This window comes from Embiotoca jacksoni, unplaced genomic scaffold (assembly GCF_022577435.1).
Source record: "Embiotoca jacksoni isolate LCO1_2020_lvr unplaced genomic scaffold, fEmbJac1.0.p SCAF_23, whole genome shotgun sequence".
NCBI lineage: Eukaryota > Metazoa > Chordata > Actinopteri > Embiotocidae > Embiotoca > Embiotoca jacksoni.
Window position 1 is genome coordinate 5,533,672 of NW_027185374.1, and position 22,033 is coordinate 5,555,704.

The 22,033-nt window shown below is 42.9% G+C and overlaps 1 protein-coding gene across 2 annotated transcripts; it reads right to left on the reverse strand.

Annotated features, from left to right (window-relative positions):
• Positions 1–1,516: 1,516 nt before the first annotated feature.
• Positions 1,517–21,936, reverse strand: med23 (mediator complex subunit 23). Of its 2 annotated transcripts, XM_069158439.1 has the most exons (31): positions 21,789–21,936; positions 21,326–21,357; positions 21,109–21,196; positions 20,887–21,011; positions 19,227–19,338; positions 18,830–18,928; positions 18,585–18,686; positions 18,397–18,466; positions 17,484–17,596; positions 17,301–17,396; positions 15,151–15,168; positions 10,870–11,076; positions 10,041–10,184; positions 9,692–9,837; positions 9,354–9,599; positions 9,097–9,239; positions 8,196–8,370; positions 7,535–7,698; positions 7,272–7,396; positions 6,959–7,164; positions 6,386–6,566; positions 6,115–6,285; positions 5,729–5,945; positions 5,515–5,624; positions 5,229–5,355; positions 4,713–4,878; positions 4,518–4,590; positions 4,211–4,425; positions 3,917–4,037; positions 3,605–3,736; positions 1,517–2,868 (listed from the first exon to the last, which is right to left on the reverse strand). In XM_069158439.1, exons 1-31 carry the CDS (start codon positions 21,837–21,839, stop codon positions 2,632–2,634), a joined length of 4,212 nt encoding a protein of 1,403 aa, XP_069014540.1. In that variant the 5' UTR covers positions 21,840–21,936; the 3' UTR covers positions 1,517–2,631. The 2 variants fall into 2 exon arrangements, with proteins under 2 accessions (XP_069014540.1, XP_069014541.1); XM_069158440.1 differs by lacking the exon at positions 15,151–15,168.
• Between the last annotated feature and the right edge of the window lie 97 nt (positions 21,937–22,033).

Sequence of the window (22,033 nt, forward strand, 5' to 3'; positions counted from 1 at the left end):
TCAGACTCCCGGTGCATCCGCGTCCCGCGGGCTTACATGTTGCCACATTAAATTTGGGGCTGCAGTTTAACGGGTGAGCCACGGGCCCGAGAGCGCGTAGCCTGACCTACATGTGAGCCGGGGCCTTATAGAGAGATGATGTGATGACTCATGCACGCACACGCAGGAAGAAGAACGGGATTAAACGCACACGGCGTTAGTTGTGATGTGATTAAGTCACGGTCGACCTACTAAACGTGAATATTTAATAATGGGGAAAAATAACATCAAACTGCATCCACAATTGAATGTTACTCAACTCGTTCCTCTGGAGCCGCAGTTGAGGACGAATAAGAATGAACCGGCGCCGTCATCCCGATGCAAATCACAAGAGATTCTCTAGTCTAATGTAATTAAGAAAGGGTTCGCATAATGTTCATGTAATTCAATTACAGCTGACCTGGCGACTACGTAATGTAATTAAGGAATGATTGATTATCAGTTGTAACCTGATTGCTCTTCTACTTAAACGCTCTTCAGCATGAGGATGAGGGCTCAGAGTGAGACGACAGTCTGTGTAAACACCTTCTCAGGGGAGTCTGAATCAGGAGGGGAGACTTTGTCAGGAGAGTCAAATGACAATTTTGTAAAAAATTATTATCAAACAACCTTTTTTTTTTTCTTCCTTCCTTTAGCATTCATGACATATATAACGACATTTTTGAGTCGTCTCTACTACCGTTTCCATAGAGGACTTGCTGGCGCAGCGAAAAATGAGCCCGCGGTGAGTAAAAAAAAAAAAAAAAAAAAAAAAAAAAAAGGCCCCAAAACGGTTCACAAACAGTTCAGGACTTTTTCGATACAAGCAGTACAAATATAAATTTGCCCAATACTACAAACTGATGGACTTTCTCATCATCCGTCACTGTACTGTGTTTAGGCACCGATGAACCGGGCGTCGGCGTGCATGTAACATGCGCCCTAACCACTCGGATATCTGGTGTTCTGTATGTTTTTTCCAAGTCATTCCAAAACGACACACTGCTGGTTTGGGATTTGTACCCAAACACACCCGAGTGATACGGAGGTCACACCGACTTGAAACTTTCAACCAGTGAGGGCAGTAACGCACCACTTTTTTTTTTTTCGGTATTTTATTACTCTTTATAGGGCCAGTACAATTTTTTTTTTCACAATACCAATATCGCCCATGAGAGACTTCAGCATAAAAAACAAAACTGTTTGTACTTTGTCCACATTTGATATTTCAGCAGAGTTGAGTACTGACTATCGACGACAGAATGAGATAGATGCTTTCAACTCTCTCATACCCAAAGGAAGCCCTTTAATTCTAATTTGATTTGCTGACCCAACAAATATACCCCAGGGTTTTGGAATCAAATCTTTCTGGCACCGTTAGTTTCACTGCAAATCGTCAAGTGGCAAAAATCCCAGATCCGACTTTCTGCCAGAATCTTAAGTGTTCTTGGCTCAAAACTGGACTTTCCACCAAACTGAATGGATGTGTGTTTAGATGTTTTTGTGATATCCTCTGGCAAAGAGGCATGGAAACGATAAAAAAAAAAAAAAAAAAAAACAATCGGGCCTATCGTCTCAGACTTCCTCCATGCTCCAGTAATAAAAAGTTATATCTGCGTGAAGGAGAGTGACTGATGTCAACTGTACATGTTGGACTCCCCCTGCTGGCGACAGCTACTATGTTGTTGTATTACCATCTTGCGTGATACAGCAGCTTCGTGCAACACTCACAGAGTGTGATTCACCTGAGGAAAAGGTGTTTTAGAAAGACGGGGACAAACTGACCAGACGTAGACAGTTTGGGATTCACACCCAGCCCAACAGTTATCAGGGCAACACCAAACAATGGGGCCTTTTGAAAAATCAACACAAACCGAGAAAAGACTGCCATGTTAAAAAAAAAAGAACAGTATTTAGGTGGATTAATTAATGCTCTGCAAAAATGTTAAAGTTCAATGACGAATGCTGCTCAAACGATATATAAACTAATGTAAAATATGATGTGTGCCACTGGAAAGAAAGCCTGATTTGCTGTGGTGTCACTTCGTTTGTGTGGCCAAAACACAAACGTAAATACAGTCCATTTCTGGTAGAAAGAACCATCAGTATAAAGTGTTTCATTTAACCCGCCATATTTTTTTTTTTATTAAGTAATTATAATGTACAGTATAAAAAAATTTACTACAAAAAAATTACATGAAAAGATGTCGTGATAGTAACATAAAATACTGAGTCCTTGTGAAACAGAGCTGCAGTTCTGTCAGCTGCATTTTGACTGTTTGGATTCTTCACTTTAGAAATACATGATAAACATATCGGCGCCTCCAAGTTCTGTCAAACGGACTCATTTTTAAAGTTTTCTGGACAGAAAAAGTTTTTTGTTTTTTTTCCCACTTTGTGACAAGTTGAGGTTTCGGAAATGTCTTCATGCACCTACGAAAAAAAAAAAAGTCATGCAGATAACACGAGCAGCTCTCCAAGTTCTCGTTTGTAAAGAAAACCTCCAAGTTAAGGACAACTAACGCAAACTAAATATCTTGACTCGGTCTGCGATCCTGTGTGTGAAAGTCCACCATGATTGTTACTTGCGTGTCTGCGTTGACCTGGGGCCTCCTACATGGGCGTGTGTGTGTGCTGTGAGGAGGAGGAGGGCGAGGAGGAGGAGGCGGCGGCGGAGGAGGAGGAGAGCGAGGAGGCGGGGGGCTGAGGGGTGGCGGAGGACGCGGAGGAGGCAGAGGAAGCGGAGGCTGCGGTGGCAGCTGAAGACGAAGTCTCGATCTTGCTGCTGTGGGTGATGAAGCGCAGGCGCAGCTTCATGGCCGGACGCAAAGTCATGATGATTTTCTCCACCTGGGCGGAGAGAAAGATGGACGAGTGCACGCAGGGAAAACATGAAGTCAGATGTTACAGATCGATCAATAGATGAGCAACAATCAGAAGATTCCCCCCCCCCCCCCAACAAAATTCATATTCAGTGAGTTTTGGCCTGCTTGGGTTTGAAAGTTCACCTCAGTCAAATCATCGGTCCTGTTTTTAACCGTGATGTCATAGACCAGACTTCAAGTCTGTTTTGCGAACTACCTGTTCTGGTTAATACTAGCCTCAGTTTGGACTCTCACACATACCTGCTGGTCAAATTAGCTTTAGCAAGCCTGATGAATGCAGAAAAAAAAAAACACACGTTATATAAGATTTATTCCTGTTCAGTGACATTAAACACATGGACCTGATGATGACGGCTGTGCTCTGAATTTAATAACACGTTCAGAGCTAACGAGCAATACTGGCAACAACATAGAGCAGCTCTATGGTTACGTTTTGAAACTGACAGCTCGGCTACAACGCAGGTGACTCTCTTCATAAGTGTCTTTCCAGGAGAGAAATGAAAAGTGACAGGAGCCATGTTGGTTACGTCTCTGACTGACAGCTCTACGTTTCTGTCCGTGTCTGACGCCGCACCTCCTACAGTCGTCGCTTCCTCCGTTACCTTTTTTTTGAACACGCTGGTGGGCTTTAGACAGAGTTTCAGGGTGTCAACACCTTCAAAAAGTAAATAAATAAATGAATAAAAGGTGCACAAACTCACCGGCTCCTTCACGCTGTCGCCTGTGTACATGTATTTAATGTGATACAGGAAATCACAGATTGGGTCCATGTAGCTGAGGTGTTGGCAGTGTTGGTCGACGGCCTGCAGCATCTCATAGAAAGCCACGCCGATCTGAAACACACACACACACAGAAATATATAAAACGTGTATATGGACCCGCACAGAAAAAGAGAGAAAAGCAAACTTAAGCAAAAAAACTTCAGAGAAAGGAAACATTATCACACTTAACAAATGTTTTTTTTAGTCATAATAATCATTGTTTTTGTCAGCTGATAATCGGCGTTTTATACCTCCAACATGCAGCGCGTCCTCTCCTGCTGGAAGCGCTGCAGGAACGGACCCACCAGGTGATACACGTACAGTAACTGGAACTCTGTCTGGACGATGGGCTTCAGAGTCTCTGACAGGAATCTACACACACACACACACACACACACACACACACACACACACACACACACACACACACACACACACACACACACACACACGAAACATCAAAGGAAAGTGTATTACAGGACAGACAAGAAAGAGACAGAGAGAGAGAGAGAGACAGAGAGAGAGAGAGAGAGAGAGTCCATTACTTTGGAATCAGAGACAGCTGTCCAATGGATGAGTGATGCCAGACAGCGTGTGCTAATGCTAGCACGTAGCTGCAGTTCATTTCGCTGTAGCTTTGGTGGCAGGCGGTGAAGTCCAGCAAGGCGAAGGGATAACCTGCCCACTCGGTCTCAGACGTCAGCGCCGGAGAGCTGATCACTGACACGATGCGGTCGTGGAGAACGATCCAGTAGGGTTCCTGAAAGAGGAGGACGAGGACGAGAGGAGGTCACGGTGAACAAACTCAATGGAATTGTAAGGATGGTAAAGACCTGAGAGTATTTTTCTTACAGGAAGAGCGGTGATGACCAGTCCAATGGCATTCATCCAAGCTGTGATGTTCTCTCTGGGAACCAGCGGTTGACTAAAAGGTGAGGGGACAATATGAACTGATCATCAAATGTCTGATCAATCTGAAATATATAGCAGTACCATGGTAGCATGGAACATGCCTACAGATGATTTGCTTCTGTTCGCCTGTCGCACCTTTTCAACACAACGTTGAGCAAAGCGTTGCCGACATCTTTTCCTGGCACGGCCAAAGCCATCAGCTCCACGCAGGTGACGTGCAGAGCGTGAGCCGCCGGGTTGGGGAACTCGTTGAACCTCCAGTCACAGTTGGGGAAAGGACCGGGTGACTTTCCCGCCATGGGTGCCACAGAGTTAAGAAGGATAGACGAACGTTGGGGGATGAAATCAGGTTTGATGAGAGGCATGGATGTGTTATTTGTCCCCCCATGTGAATTAAATGCACATTGTCTGGGTGTGCACACAAGCCCCTTCAATGGATTTGATTTAGTTTAATTTCCTTTGCAACGACCCCAGTGGCTGCAATAAAAACGGATAAATAATTCCTCTCTCTCTCTCTGAAGCTGTCAACAGCCAGGTAAACATATTATCCAGCTGCCTCAGAGACCCATGACTTTTTATTAGCCGGCATCAGTCTGGTGTTGTTAGAGTGAAGGAACTGTCCACCGACAGGGTGATATTAATGAAGGATATTGTCCACCAGGCGTCCAATCAGCTTGCAGTAGTATGTGTCGTCAGGGATCCACACGTTATCCTCTCTGGGGTTCATACCAAACTTCAGATAGGTTTCACTGAGACACCAACCTGGCGTACGGTTGTCCTGTAAAACAAAATATTACACTATAAAATCTGCTGCTAATATAAACAAATAATATGAATATATACATATAAAAAGGAGACAACGACATGGATTGTTGAAATAAATAATAGATAATGTATATTATCACAACACGATGGGTTCACGGTGGTCTTTGCCTACCTTCAGTGAAGACATGATGGCATGAACCAGTTTCCTCTTCAGGTTGGTTCTGTCCCTCAGGTGTCGCTCGTAGTAGTGAAGGGTGTTGTACAGGTAGGTCACCGGGCGGTCTGCGCACAAACACAAATAATCACAACTGTCCCACTGCCCTCGTCTTCAGTAAATCCAACCCTCCTTCATGTACAGTCCGACGTGTTCAAGCAGCATTACTGACCGTGGAACTTGTACAGCCCTCCAAGATGATCGAGCAGCGTTTCCAGAGACTTGGAGACGGGAAGAAGCTCCAGGAAGCGGTGGATGACGATGTCGAAGACGGGCAGGAAGCGCAGGCACACGTTGCCAAAGTAGATTGGCAGGTACTGAGGCTGGAGCTGCATGGGGGGGTTCACTTGGTCTGCGAGACCCTCGAAGTACAACTTCTCTGGGTATTTCTGGTCAGATGACAATCAACACAATCGTTTCAAAAATTCAGTTTACTGCGTTTTTAAATCTGATTTGTCCTTCGTGTAACTTCATTCGACTGGTTTTGTCTGAACGCTTGGATGGAAAAGCGCGAGTCGACTTTTCACATCGGAGAAAGTGTTTTTGTTACGCGTGTACCTTGTGGTAGTTCATGTGTTTGTTGTGCCAGTCACTCTGCAGCCAGTGCTCGGGAGCGTTCTCCTTGACAAAATCATTGACTCTGTTCCTGAAGTCGTTGGGCTTCAGCAGCAGCAGCTGGATTATGAAGTAGCAAACCTGCGCCTCATTTCCTTCGTGGCTGCGCATTGCCTGAAAAAGAGCAGCGGCTTATTATGTCTTGTTGTGGAGTAAAGTGTCTGCTGTGTTTGTGTTGCACTCAGTGGCTCTATGTTTGTCAGCATGTCCTCACCAGACACAGAATGAGTCGGTCCAGTGTGACTATGTTGTACTTCCAGACCATGTCATTGAGGATTTCAATGCACTTGTTGAGCTGCTGTCCGCCAGCTGATGTCGAGAACTCGTAGACGAGGAAGTCAGCAAATGTGCGCACGTGAGCCACCAGTGCACGAGCTCCGATACGCTCCAAGACCCTGAGGGACATAATTTTCAAAAAGAATGTTGTTAAAAATCAAGCAGCGGTCAGCTCATCGTCCCACAATACGACTGTTTACTCTCTCCGGACCAATTAGTTACAGAAGTTGTTTATAGACTTAAGAACGTCCCTCCTCAGGCCAATTAGTGGACATTTAAAATGCCTCGATATCAGTGGTGAGCTGCATCACTAACCCATCAAAGTAGACATTGTGTCTGCAATATATATGCTACAAAACTGCAAATGTATTGAAGTTATATGTGTAAAAAAAATAAGAAAAGAAATCTCTTCATATAAGTGTCAAAATATTAACAACAAAAAATGCCACTGTAATCTACTTTTTATACTGTATGCCGAAGGTAAATGTTCAGTTATAATTTAGGGACTCACCTGAAGCCTATCTGGTTTATGTGGTCCGTCTCCAGCAGCATCTTCCACAGCAGGCAGAGGAACAGAGGAGGCGAGCCCTGCATGGAGAAGTGGGTGATGATGTCATTCTCATTGGCCATCGACTTCCACTTCCTATACTCTTCCTCTACGTTCTTCTTCAGGTTGAAACGAGACTCCTGAGGAACGTTGTTCTGCTTGAAGAACGCCTGGAGGAAAAATAGAGGAGCAGGAGTCATTACAGCGAGTTTCAGGAATTTGATTAGAGAAAATCTTCATTTGTTCATTCGGGCAGCGTCAGTCTTCATATTTGTACCTGTAGTGGAGCAGGGAAGCAGGACAGAGTGTGTGAGGCCCAGTTGTGAGGCGTGAAGGTCATGATGGTCTGGAGGATGTCTTTACACCACGTGCCATGGATGGAGTCAGACCCCGTGAAGAAATCTACACGGATACAAAGCTGGTGACCATACGGCATATAAAACAGGGACAGACAGGCCAACTCAATTTCAAGATGCTTGAATAAAAAAAAAATACGGTAATAAGAAAAACATAAGAAAACGACACGGCAAAAAAACGTACCGGTGACGTGCGTGGCTCTGGCTAGGGTGAGGATCAGGGCGCGGTTCAGCTCCTCAGACTCGGCTGACAGAACCGTCTTGGGGTCGTTGAGGAAGCGGGTGAACTGAGGTTGGACCTCTGAGCTCCCCAACGCTGTGATCAGCCGCAGAGCCGTGCTCTCAACACTGAGGAGAGAGACATGAAGACATGATGATGGAGACCATTATCCCACTGATGAAGGCGGGCACAACAAAAACACCACCTGTAAAATGTGATGTCATAGCTCTGCAGTAAATAATGTGGTGAGGTTGTTTTTTTGGGGGAATGTGTTAGAAATGCATTGATTCATTTGTGTAGTTTGTGGTGTTGCTGTTTGACAGTAGTTTGTAGTGTTGATGTACTAAGTACTTAGTGACCTCTCCTTTGGAAGATTTCACAGTTTGCAAGCTTTTTGTAGCAAGCAAAGTATTTCTATCCACAACTTAAGAATTTTCACCTGCTCCTTCTAGCTTTAACATTTGAAGAAAGGCTCATTGATTTCTATCTGCAGCAGAAGTTGTGTTCTTTTCACTGCAAAATCAAGAAAATATCTAACTTCGCATACAACTGTAAGCAATCTTGTACTGCGTTAATAGCTTGCGTTTTGGATATACGTGAACGTGTGTGTGTGTGTCCACGTTACCATAGATGCAGCTGGTTCTGGTTGGTCTGAGGCACGGCAGCCAGACTGTGCAGATGACTCAGGAGTTGGACTCTGTAGTGCGGCTGGATGTGGTGCATCCTGTAGCTGAACATCTCCAGTAACGTGTGAAGGATTCCCCACGCGTGAGACTTGAACACGTTGGGCAACAACTGGCCTGAGTAGAGAGAGTGTGCATCATTAATATAAGAGACAAATTCAGGTCTGTTCAGAATGCAACACAGTGGTCATGCAGTAATGACTGAATACAAAACGGGCTAGAAACATGCTGGAAGAACTGAAACACGCATACAAATTTGTACAAACTTTACTAGATCAAAAATAAATATACTGATCTCAGTTTTTGTTCTTAATCATGTTGAGGTTCAGAGAGACGATTAGTCAAGAATGTATTTTTAACTGAACAGCATTACTGACTTTAACCTGCTTCTTTACTGGGAGTAAGTTAATACAGTTAATAATATAAATATTTACATTACGGCAACTTTTTTGCACACTTGGCTTCAGAGATGCCTCAATAAATGTGTATTTTTGTGATATAAATTCCTGAACTCTACTTTATCTTAGAAGTATAATTCTGTTAGAATGATTTCGAACTGCTTTAAAAAGTCCTGAGAAAGGTTAACAAGGCACTACTTAAGCAAATGTTCTTATCTTGCTCGTGCTTTCTCTTCCCTTAAGTTCTCCTCCTACTGCCTGAATATCTGTAGCCTACTCCTAAAAAGTGAGATGTGTGTTTGTGTGTAAATGTTGTGTGCTTAACACTAAGACAGTCAAGGACAACGATTATTGAGGAGCAAAATGACATCATCCTAAAAAGAAGTATAAATGTACGTGTTCTGCGTCTACTTTTAAACCCAGTGGACATTTTCAGTGAACTCACTGATGAATCCTTTGATGCCCAGTGACTCGATTTCCATATAGACCAACAGCCTGCTGTAGGTTTCTACCAGTGCAGGTGCCAGGGCGATGCTGGACTTGGCATGGGCCAGCTTGATCACACGTGTGGCGATGCTGTGGATCAGACTGGAGACAGAAAGGCAGACGAGAGGGACAAAGACAAGGGACAGTTACATGCTACTTGAATTTTGCCCTCCATCTTCCATTTATCCGGCGGTTTGTCCTCTTCTTTTCCCCTACCTCATCTTTGCATGTACAGTGAGTGAATCCAGCAGATTCATGGGCAGCGGAGTGACCGACCCCGACGCCATGCAGCTGGTGCCGGGCAGGTTGATCCTCATAGATCCGTTTCCATAGATGGTTTCTACCAGGACACCCATTGGCAGAGTGAAGCACTCGGAGTTGGTGCTGTAAGCGTTACACAGCAGGGCGATCTTGTAGTCGGACATGCCCAGGGTCTTGTTACGCAGTGACTGCTGAAGAAACCTAAGAAAGAAGAGGCACAAAGACAGCAGTAAAGGAAAGTGTTTTGAGATATTTAATAAGTTTGGGGTTGGGTATATTTAAAAGGTACATACTCGTGGTGTAGTTTCAGAGAGTGAGGGATGGGGATCTGCAGTTTGGAGTTGTCGTTCTGAGCTTTGCGGTTCAGGTGGATCCAGATGCAGGTCATGGCAAAGGAATGGGTCGACTGGGGCTTGTTAATGTCAGGAACTGGAATGCACTTTAGGTGGAGAGAAAACAAACGCATTACTTACTCTACTTGTACTCTGAGCTAAACAACCAGCCAAATACTACAACGACTAATGAGAAGCTGTAACAGCAAAGCATACAGCACAAACCAAAAGAGAAAGTTAAAATAGGACACTTTTGGTAGGAATATTAATGACTATAGTACAACAAAAACATGTTTTGGCAGATGTGTACCTCCTTTTCTGGGTAGAGCAGGTCAAAGAGCTTCATGACAGGCAGGAAGTCAGCTAAGGCGTTCTTCTGAATGCTTCCTGATATGAACTGCAGCAGGACCCACATCAGGTGATCTCTCCCTTTAATGAGACCTCGACCTGCAAGCTACAGACAGAGAAGCAGTAAAGGACCCAGTAGAGAGGGAAATACATTTCTTAGTCGCAGAGCAGCCCAATTTGGGGCTCCTGGGCCAAGTTTGGCCCGTACTTTCTTTGTTTTGATTCATTATGCCATTTGATAAGATCGTGCTTGTTCTTCTTATTTTTCAGTGCTGTATAATCCTAACCAGAATGACTATGAACCACAAATCTTGTGCAGCTAAAAAGCACACTGTTTTACAGCAATGTACAGCATAGTGCTGTTAAACTTCCCGATTAAATTACGTTGGTCAGCATCTTATCTGCAAACAATGATGGTATTTGCTCTCTCTCCGGCTGATGTTCATGTGGTGGTCATGTGTTCTGCATCACTTTGGCCTCCACACTGGCAAAAGATAGTTTAGTTTGATAGTCTTGCCATTGGCAAGACGACTGTAACTAATGAGTTAACGCCTCACTGAATATTCGATTTCCCAACCACCTTTTTTGACAGTTGCTTCACTGCCTGAACCAGCTGCTTGCAGGTTGTCTGGATCCACAGTAAAATATAATTGCGTCTATAGATTCATTGCAGCCATTTACATTTTTTTAATAATGCAGACATATCATCCCACACAGCTTTCATGTATTTTTCTGCAGTGTGAGTGCTCGCCAGTCGTCCATTAGTGTAATCATTAACCCCTCCCTCTTACCTTCTGATGTAACGACAGCACCATGTGAGGGAAGCTCGCAAACTGGAACAACACAAAGAAGATGAGCTGGGAGGAGAGGTGCTGCCACAGTAACTGGCTCGTTCCTCCGATGTCGGCGTCAAAGTGTTCCTCGGTCTCCGAGCGCTCCATGGCGTACACCACCAGGTCCACCAGCTGCTCCTCTAGCACCGGGCACCTCTGCTTATTCTGTAGGGGGGAGTGTTAAAGAAAACAGTGGGCAGGAGGGAGAAGAGGTTAAACAGAGAAAGGGAGGGAGAGACGACCAAGGAGTGAAAGAAACATGGAGGAACAGAGAAAGAAAGAGGGCAGGAGAGAATGAAAGGAACATAGTCATTAAATTACTTCACATTCAAAGGTTTATTTTGATAGATCCACCAGCTATTGCCAGACAAAAAAAAAAAAATCTCCATCCATGTCATGCAGGACTGTATCTCCTTCCTGCCTCTGTCATCTGGGTACAATTTAGCCCCATTCCAGCATTTACCCATATCTTTACTGAAATGATCACATGGTTGCCAAATTGTAATTTGGATTTAGTAAAATCTTCTACAGATATCTTGGATCAAGGTTTTTACGACTTGTATAAACCAATCACAAAAGATTGGCTGATCAGCACTGAACTCACAAGCTATGTGAATAAAATCAAAGAAAGACGACTCATGATTTCACACTGACACTGTGATGGGCTTTACAACGTCCTGCCGAGTGGATTGCACATCAAAATTAGCTTGCCAGCTAACAATGACACATCTATATGATGAGTAATTAATGTGCTTTATCCTTAAAAAGAAATCAAATTTAAATAATGTAAATGTGTTGAAGTCTTTTGAAATATTACCCGTTTTTCAGCAGCATATCATAAAGACATATTAGGCAGATAATGTCCAGTGTACTTTATATCATGTAGGATAAAGTACTGCATCGTATATGAACATCATTGGGGTGTCCAAACCAGCAGTGGTGAGACTTCCATATATAAAAGGAGGGGTTTGATAAAAGATCGGAGAAGGAAGGGAGAAAGGGACTCGGGAGAAAGTCAGACAGATGGCTCAGTGGTGGGGTTTGGGTTAGTGGAGGGAGGGAGAGACAGGAGGGCCGACTGTGATGGAGGGCAGGTTCACTGCATATTCAAACCCAAATCAATAACAGTTTTACTGCTCAGTTTCTGCTTAATAACAGTTTAAAGTAAAACTTCACACACAGTGCACACAGTGCGTGTTCAAATGTGGATTTTACTGCCTGGCTTACAGTTGATATACCATGCTAATGACTTCTTTGGATCTTTGAATGAAGAATTATCTCGGCTGTTAAATTTCATGAAACTGGACCTCGTGATAAACAGATATTCCCTGACATTTTTCCTTCACAATCGTTTAATTCCTTTAAACATTTAAAAATATCCAAACTTCCATTTAACCTCGACCCGGGTTGGGAAACTTAAATTCACACACCGGCGACAGAGTCGAAGGAGTGAGGATCTCTGCACTGGAGGACTTTACGTCAAACCTCAACACGGAGCCCTCCTCACGCGACTGAGACACAGGACTGAACAGCACAGCACGACACAGCACAAAGAAGTACGGCACTGAAAAGCACGGCAAAAAAACAGCAAACCACATCAAAACAGTGCAACACGTTCCCGCATGCAGACCGACAGGCCCGGGGGAGGTGGTGTGATTCGGAGGGAGAAGAGGAGCTGCGTGGCCGACCGTCACTTTGTTTGCACATTTCTTTCGTCGTACCGGCCTTCAGTACAACTTCTCTTCTGCTGCTCCCAAAAACACACACTTGCTCATGAGCGACAGAGAAGGAGGGCAAAAAAAAGGGACAGAGAGAAAGAGAGAAAGAGAGAAGGACCTGCTAAGAAATCAGCTACACAGCTTATCTGGTCAGATCCATAAACACACTGTTAAACCATAACAGCGGCTGGTCTATAATCTCATCTACCAACAGCACAACAACTGGTGACCTGATTTAGCAGGGTGGCCTTTATCTACTCTAGTCAGTTCATCAACCAGCACTAGCTGATAAGCATGCTATGTGTCGGCCACTGACGGACGGTTTCTGGTCTGGTCTGCGAGGCTGGAGAGTTTCAGATGGAAACACTCAGTAATCAAGCAGCCAAATGTGTAATTACATTCTGGATAACTCCTGAGTGTCTGGATTGAAGGTAGCATTTAAGTCAGTGACCTGTTGATAAAAGCAAAACCTTTGCAAATGCAATTAAACACTGAAGCCTAAACTACGCCTCTACGTAGCTCCTCTGAAAAACTCTTCCATAACACCGTGCTAACTTGTTCATTATCTTAAAGAGAGACCTTTTCTTCAGTCACCTGTGGATGCGACTTGCAGGTCATGAAGTGCAAACTGAAAATAAAACCAATAACAAGCCTCAAACAACCTGCAGCGTTTCTTCATTGCACATGTTTTCACTGATGAACGTCAGGCAGCACAGATCAGCGTTCACTCATCCATGCAGACAGCCAATCAGAAACACTCATCACCCGTCCTGGGCAAAACAAGATAACACTTAAAGGGATGACAACATTTGGCTTTGTGTGCCACACTTTACTATGTCTTCTATTTCTGAAGCTGCTTTTAAAGATGCAGTTTAAATTTATATGCATACTGTAGCTATCTGGTTAATATCGTCCCATTTCTACCCTCAACAGACAAGAGGGATTTTTTTTTTTTTTGGATGATAAGCCAGTTTATAAAGAGATGGAGTTAGCCGAGTGTGACTATTACAAATTACAAGCGCTTATCATTTTGGAGAATGCAATAATTGAGTGGATGGCACGAGCTGCATTAGAAGAAGGTTTGACAATATATTGCAGCAACAAAGCATCGAGTTAGTTTAAACTGAAAGTAGAAGACACGGCAGTGAGACCAAATACTTTTTAAGCTCGATCAACTCCCGATGCAGACTGTGATTTACTTATTACAGTTTAGCACCGTAAAACGGAGTGATATCTGTGTTCAATTGTAAGTAGTGCATCATTTTTGCTGTTACTTCCATCTTGGAAAAACATGCAGAGCCCTGTCTGAGTAGGTCTGCAGTCAGCTGTGGTCACTGTAAGACTGCCACAGTGACTGCTCGTCACTTGATTTCCAAGGCTGTTGTCTGCTAATGAATTGCAGTCAAAGAAGTATATCATTACCCAAGTTAAAACCACTATTCAGAGAAAAAAAAAACAGTGAAGTTTTGCCCAGGTCAGCGCAACAGAAAGCAGCAGAAGGTCCGACACAGAAGGACCTTGCTGCCACCAACAGGCAAAGACCAGACTACATCCACACATGCAGCGCAGCAGGACTTGAAATGTCAACAGCAGGGTTTAAAGTCAAAAATACTTCATGTCAGATGGAACTAAATTCACTCTTCCTTAATGACAGAGTTTACAGCTCTCAGTCTGAATGATGAGTTTGCTCAGTTGCCATTTTCAATGAATCAATCCAGGGTTGTAAAATAGAATCTTGAAAAAAAAAATCCACTGTGTGTTAATTGGACATTAAACCACAGTCAGGCAAATATAATGAGGCAAATTATCATAACAAGCAAATCCAATGATGCAAAAACATTGAGTATAAATTTAAGCAGTCAGCAGTAATGAGCTGCTTAAACTCTAAAGAAAACAGAGTTGACATCCTGCCTCCTGTCTACGAGCTTTCGTGACCAGTTAATAATGATCGCCCTATTTTCCTAGTCATTAAACAAAACACGTGTACTAAAAATATGAGCAAGGAATTTGTTTTTTGATGAGTGTTTCTTGTTTTGCCAAGAGCACCATGTAATATACAGAATATAAGCTGACAATATTAGCCATCGGTGGCTTCAATCAATCAATTGTATTGATAATGTGCTATTTCTGTTGCATTAAAAGCAAAGATAAGGTAGCATGCAAAGCAAGGTGATGTTACTGAAAATGTGGCAGGAGACAATTTACTTGCACACAACCCTATTAATTGAACAGATCATCCATGGTTAATGATCCATAAACTGCCTGCCAGTCTGTTGATCTACCCATCCACCCGCTGTGTACCTATTTATTCAACCATATCTGTGTCTGTGAAGCCCTGCTGTGTCCATCTCAAGCTCTGAAGCGTTTTTTTTTTGTTTTTTTTTTACTACATTTCAAGGTTTCTTTTTCTTTATTTGTCCAGTTTCACATTCCTGGAACACCAGCGTGCCTGAGAAGCTAAGTGTCCAATAAGCTGGTTAGTTGGTAGGTCAGGTGACCAGGAAGAGGGACAACCACATACCTGGACAATGTTCAGAGTCTAGAGAGCGCATGGCAGAGAAACAGACAAACACGACACACAACCAGAAGACAAAAGAGAGAGAAAAGGGAGAGAAACAAAGACAGAGAGAGGAAAAAAAGAGAGAGGAGAAAAAACGGAGAGACAGAGAGAGAAAGTGGTGACTAAGGAGCTACGTTGTTCACCTTCTGCTCAGCACAGTTAGCATCAACTCAGCCTATTCTAAAAGACAAACCGGATTCTGGGTTATTTGCTCATGGGTAAAATATGAAGAAAAATCCATATAGAGCATTAATTATTGCCTTGTGTTAGCAACAAACTGTTTAAGACACAATGTTAACCGGTCAAACTGCGTTGATGGCTGCGCTTGGTGAGCTGAGCTGAAACTGCATGAACTGCTTTATTTATTTTTTTTCCCACCAGTAGTACTTTAAGGGCCTGATTTACTAAGATCTCAAATAAAGGGTACTGAATTGCGTGATTTTTCCAAAAGTTTACACATTTATTTTCCCACTCGTTTTGTGGGTGATTTACTAAAAGTAGTTGCGTCTTTGATATCAGGTGCAAATTGCTGTATTTAAATTCTGTGTTTGCGTGTGTTAAAGTGATTCCAGCCGTTCTAACAGAATGACTGCAAAAGCAAAAGGAAATCTGATTCTATTGAAATTAATAAATATAATTATAGCAAGAACAAAACGCTATATAGGAGATTATCAGTGAGGAAGTCAATGCCGTGGGTAAAACAGCAAGATCAATGAAATTATGAGTAGATGGCAAGATATTAGGCAAAAAAACCTGCTTATAATAAAACGTCAGCAAATAAAACGGGAGGGACGGTGGATGAGATCCTCTAACAAACACCGATCAGCAGGTCCAGATCTTTCTTTGATGAGCAGGTGACTTTTCATTCAGTCCCTCACGAGTGCTCGTGAACCTCATGAAGCTACCTGTGAATTCTGCAGGACTCATTCAGGACTTGTGACACATGAATAACGGGACTGGTGGGATATCCAAGCAGCGATACGCTGGAATGACCCAGAGGAAAGTAAATGCTGACTCGTATGAAGTTTTGACATTGCTGGTATTTCGTGTCTCCTCCTTGTTGTTGGCTGTCAATCATCATACAGTTCATAAAATAACTCAGAAAGGTCATCTTTGGACAAACGATATGTCTGAATAATTTTCCCCTCCGTCATCTCAAAACTGTTTCCACGGGTGTAAAACCACGTTCTCTACATATTCTTTGGTTTCCCTGCATCTCCTTCTCACCACAATAAGAGCAGCCGTCTCTCCAGATTTGCGCATCTGATTAATACGTTCTTTTCAGTCGTACTAAAATACACAACAATCACTTCTCCTGTTTCTACTTTCAGGTTTAGTAAATATCGTTGCGGGTGCTAAATTTATCTATTTGCATGTTCCCTCCCAGTATTTTGCACGTTCAAGTAGAAACGCCCAATATTACATATGCATGCAGGCAAACACGTGAAATGGACAACGCGTGTTAAATTGCACATTTGAAAGACGCAATCCTCACTGCACGTCGTTAGTAGATCTGCTTGGACATTTTTTTGCGGGTGGTGTGAAGTTTGCACGTGATTTTACAGACGCCAACCTTTAGTAAATCAGGCCCTAACACTCTACTCTACCTCTGACTGGCCCCGACTCTGATATTCTTATCCTAACCATCTCGCTCCTCGCCAATCTATCCAATCAGAGGCAGAGTAGGGCGGGTCTTTATAAGGGTGAGAAAAAAAAGTTGTGCGCATGAACCCAACAGGACAAACTGACACCAGTGCATTATGGGTCAAGCTCACGGTGTCGCTTTGCGTATAGTCTTATATAGTTGTGTTACAAGGATTACAAGGAATACAAGGGAGCAGAAATTAAGGAGGATTATAAAATAAATAAAACTACGGGGGGAAAAAAGTTTTTAAAAAAAGTTTAAAAAAAACAAGTGCAAATTAACACAACGAAGAGAAAGAAATAGGAAGATAATAAAGAACAAGGGAATAAGAAAGCAGAAGCAAGTATAAGAGAGAAAAATGAAAAGAAAAGTGGGTGGCTGATAGAGAAGGACAGGAGAAGTGAAGGTGAGGGACCTTTGTATGGGAGCATAGGAGCCAAAGCAGAAGAAGAGGAGGTGCTTTTACCTGTTTGTTCAGTCCTAACATGTTGCACACCATCTCTCTGGAGTACGGCTGTTCTAGTACGTAGCGTAGTAAACCCGTCTGTGGCTCAAACAGGTCCTACATACAAAAACATACAAATTATCACCACTTTTGTCTTGGTGCAGGTGTAAATGTGCGTGTGTCGTGTGTATGTACACATGTTACCTTGTCAAAAGGCAGCATGCCTCTCAGAGGGAAGCGGAGGGTAGTGGGGTCTAATTTCCAGGAGTTACAGATGGCCCCGCTGTTATTTACCACAGGTAACAGACTACATCGTCCTGTGGGCACACACATTAAGAAAGAAGTGATTTAACACCCATAATTGCATTGCATTATGTACTGACTTGGCCACCTTTAAGATTGGTGGGGTTGAAACACTTCTCGGCCCCTCCAGGAAACCGTGCAGTCACAAATATTTATGCAAATTCAACCTCATTTCCCCAATATTTGCAAGATCTTGCAATTTTGGAAAAATTCACCCAATTTCTCTGCAGCAAAGCTTCCAAACAAAACATGCTTATTAACCAAATAACTCATTTACAATCAGCAAAGGCTTGTCAACCTCTGTCATCATTCAAACAAACTGCTGAGCTGGTTGACTGCAAAAAACAACCGAGCAGGAAGTGACAGGTTTTAGGAAAATGTGGTCTTATCATGAGAATTAAAAGATGAATCGTCGCAAAACTCTGCATCAGTCTAATCATACAGTATGTGTTAAATCATACGAGTTTCATAAAGCTTTACAGTTGTCAGAGATTACACTTTGATTTTGTGCATACGGTATGTGTTAAATAGTATTTGGAGCACTTATTTTCAAAGATGTAACCAATGTGTTTAGTATTGCAGTCAAACAATGTTTTTTTTTTTTTTTTTTTAAAGCTACGTCACTTGAATGACAGGAATTGTTTGGTGACTTTAAGCCCATGGTTCTTTAAGTACAGGAATTTATTTTTTTTAAGACAAAGGCTAAAATATCTCTAGATATTTTTGTGACGTTACGATGCCTTATTATTACAGGAAGTGATTACACATATCACATAACTTTTGCTATGTTTTATTGTGTTTATGTGCTTCTTACCACAGATGGAGTTGATTCTGGCCGTCGGTCGGAAACTGTCCACAAAGTCTGCTATCAAACTCCCAAGTAACTACAAATGAGAGAGAGAGAGAGAGAGACAGACAGAAACAACAAAAAAACACAAAGAGCGTTAAACACACATAGAGTTGCACAAATACTGTACGCACATACAAAAAACGCACACTCACCCAATGAGACAGTTGTCCTTCTGGGTATAGTTTTCTGATTTCTGTGATGGCAAAGTAGGCCGGCAGGAGGCAGGCATTTCTGTCCAGGATGTATTCAACCACCTGCAAAACGAGCAAACAGAAAAACAAACTAAACTGATAGACGTGACGTACTTACAGGAATATATGCAAAGACAGCATCAAAATCAATATTATCAAATGACAAGGAATTCAGTTTTATATTTGAAAGGTAGAAAGACGGGCACCTCTCTTGCAGCCAGAAGCTGCTGGACTATCGCTGAGCTGACAGTGGTGGGAATGGTTTGAATTTTATCCAGTATGGCCTTCATCAGGTCGCGAACCCCCTGAAACACAGTTTTGAACATATCCAAGCCTTTAGTTTTATCAACTGGCTCTTTAGAAAACTTAAAATGCAGAGATCAGAGCAGTCATGATATTTTTTGACATTTTGGAAGAAAGGAATTTTTAACACTTCCACGTTGGATTTATTTGAGATAATCCTACATAAAGAGAGACCTCTGTGTTAACAGTCTTCAAATAGAGACAAACTCAAAATTTTGATAGAAATGGAATAAAATGCACAGATTGGAAGAGGAGATATGTGTGTGCGTTTGTGTGTGTACATTGTGTTGTGTCAGAGACCTTGTAGTCCACCCCTCCGATGATCTTGCGGATCAGTTTAAAAGTTAACGCCCACAACTGAGTCCTCTCCCACTCCAAACTATCAGAGCTTATCAGAGCTCCACACACCATCCTGAAAAGAAGACACATTCATTGGATGGATGATGAAGACAATTACCAGACATAACGGGTGAGCGTTATATCACAGCTATAAACACAGTAAAATACATGTTTTATGTCAACGAGACTCCATAAACATATAAAAAATAGAACCAGTATAAACTTTGGAAATATCATAAACCATAAAGATCATTCCATTTTAACTACAGTGAAGGAAATAATTATTTGATCCCTTGCCAAATTGATTTGTATTTGATTGTGTGATTTAAGTATTTGATCCCGTACCAACCAGCAAGAATTCTGGCTCCCACAGACCGGTTAGATTAGTCCTCTCGCTTTAAGAAAGTACTCCGAATCTCAACTCATTACCTGTATAAAAGACACCTGTCCACAGAATCAATCAATCAGATTCCAACCTCTCCACCATGGGCAAGACCAAAGAGCTGTCTAAGGACGTCAGGGACAAGATTGTAGACCTGCACAAGGCTGGAATGGGCTACAAGACCATCGGCAAGCAGCTCGGTGAGATGGAGACAACTGTTGGTGCGATTATTCGGAAATGGAAGAAACACAAAATGACCATCGATCGCCCTCGGTCTGGGGCTCCACGCAAGATCTCACCTCGTGGGGTATCGATGATCATGAGAAAGGTGATGGATCAGCCAAGAACTACACGGGAGGAACTTGTTAATGACCCCATACAGCTGGGACCACAGTCACCAAGACAACCGTTGGTAACACACGACGCCGTAATGGATTAAAATCCTGCAGCGCTGCAAGGTCCCCCTGTTCAAGAAGGAACATGGACAGGCCCGTCTGAAGTTGGCCAATGAACTTCTGAATGATTCAGAGAAGGCTTGGGAGAAGGTGATGTGGTCAGATGAGACCAAAATCCAGCTCTTTGGCATCAACTAGACTCGCCGTGTTTGGAGGAAGAGAAATGCCCGAGAACACCGTCAAGCACGGAGGTGGAAACATTATGCTTTGGAGGTGTTTCTCTGCTAAGGGGACGGGACGACTTCACCGCATTGAGGGGAGGATGGACGGGGCCATCTTGGGCGACAACCTCCTTCCCTCAGCCAGGACACTGAAGACGGGTCGTGGACGGGTCTTCCAGCACGACAATGACCCAAAACATACGGCCAAGGCAACAAATGAGCGGCTCAAGAAGAAGCACATTAAGGTCATGGAGTGTCCGAGCCAGTCTCCGGACTTTAATCTCATAGAAAATCTGTGGAGGGAGCTGAAGCTTCGAGTTGCTAAGCGACAGCCTCGAAACCTTAAGGATTTGGAGAGGATCTGCAAAGAGGAGTGGACCAGAATCCCTCCCGAGATGTTCAAACCTGGTGACCAACTACAAGAAACGTCTGACCTCGGTGCTCGCCAACAACGGTTTCTCCACCAAGTACTGAGTCGTGTTTTGCTACGGGATCAAACACTTATTTCACACAATCAAATGCAAATCAATTGATAACTTTTATGTGATGTGATTTTCAGAATTATTTTTTTTTAGATATATATATTCTGTCTCTGTTAAAATAAACCTACTAATTATTTTTACCTGGGTGGTAACAGACTCGTCTCCACAGCCATCGCTAGACAGTCGTACAGGAAGGAGATTCTTTTGGGGCTGTGCTGACTGTGTATAAAGCGCACTATCCATTGCACACACTGGTCATGCGACTCCTGCAGGAGGTCAATGATGCAGTTGAGAAAAAACATACAGCCAATTACCCATGAATTCACACGTGAGCACGTGTTCGTGTCTGTGCGTGGGACAAACCTGCGGTAGGGTTCCCCAGTACTGTCCAAAGGCGCCGAGACAACTGATCAGTTTCGTCCTCTCATCCTCTGGAGTGTCCATAAACATCCTAAAAAAAAAAAAAAATCAGATTTTACACTGCACGATTAATGACCGCTTACTTCTGCTAAGACATGACACCTTGGACAGCTTCTAACAATGTAATTGCAAAATATCAGGATATTTGGAGCCACCTTACCCTGCAAAGGCCTCTTCTATCAACTCCGTTTTCTGAGATATAAAAAAAAAAGGAGGAGAGGAATTAAAATGGAGGGATGATGAGGTGGGAGAACATAAAACATATTAACATTTGAATCTCTCTTCTGTAGTGTTACACAACAGACTTCAACTTTTTTTTGTTGTTCCTTATCCATATAACGTGTTTATGTCTACCTGACTCAACCCTTTTGCTTTAAATGCCCTTCTGGCCTCACCACCTGCCACATATAGGAAGTCCAGATATTAACTCGTAGATTTATAGTTCGTTATAACTGTACCAAGGAAACACTGTCTGGTTATATATTTTTTAGGATGACTCTTTAGCAAAAAACAAAACAAAACAAAACAAAAAAAAACAGCACTGAGTGCAAAGTGAAAAGGCTACTGAAATGCTAACTAAAGTTAGCTCAGCCGCAAACCGGTTTACAAAGATGCAAAGTTACCACAACATCCTCGAAGATGCTCTGCAGCTGCGTTTCCATCGAAAGCGCCATGTTTGCGCCAAAAAAAGTGTTAATTTTTTTTTTTTTTTGCGAAGCATCACACGATACCGCCACGAGCTACATGCTAACAGGCGCCGCACGAATGCGCCCGTGAGATGCGCAACTGCAAAAACAGTCCGGTGACACATCAGCGACACAAGATGAACAGTTCCGCCGTACGTATCTTTGACGTGTAATCCGCATGC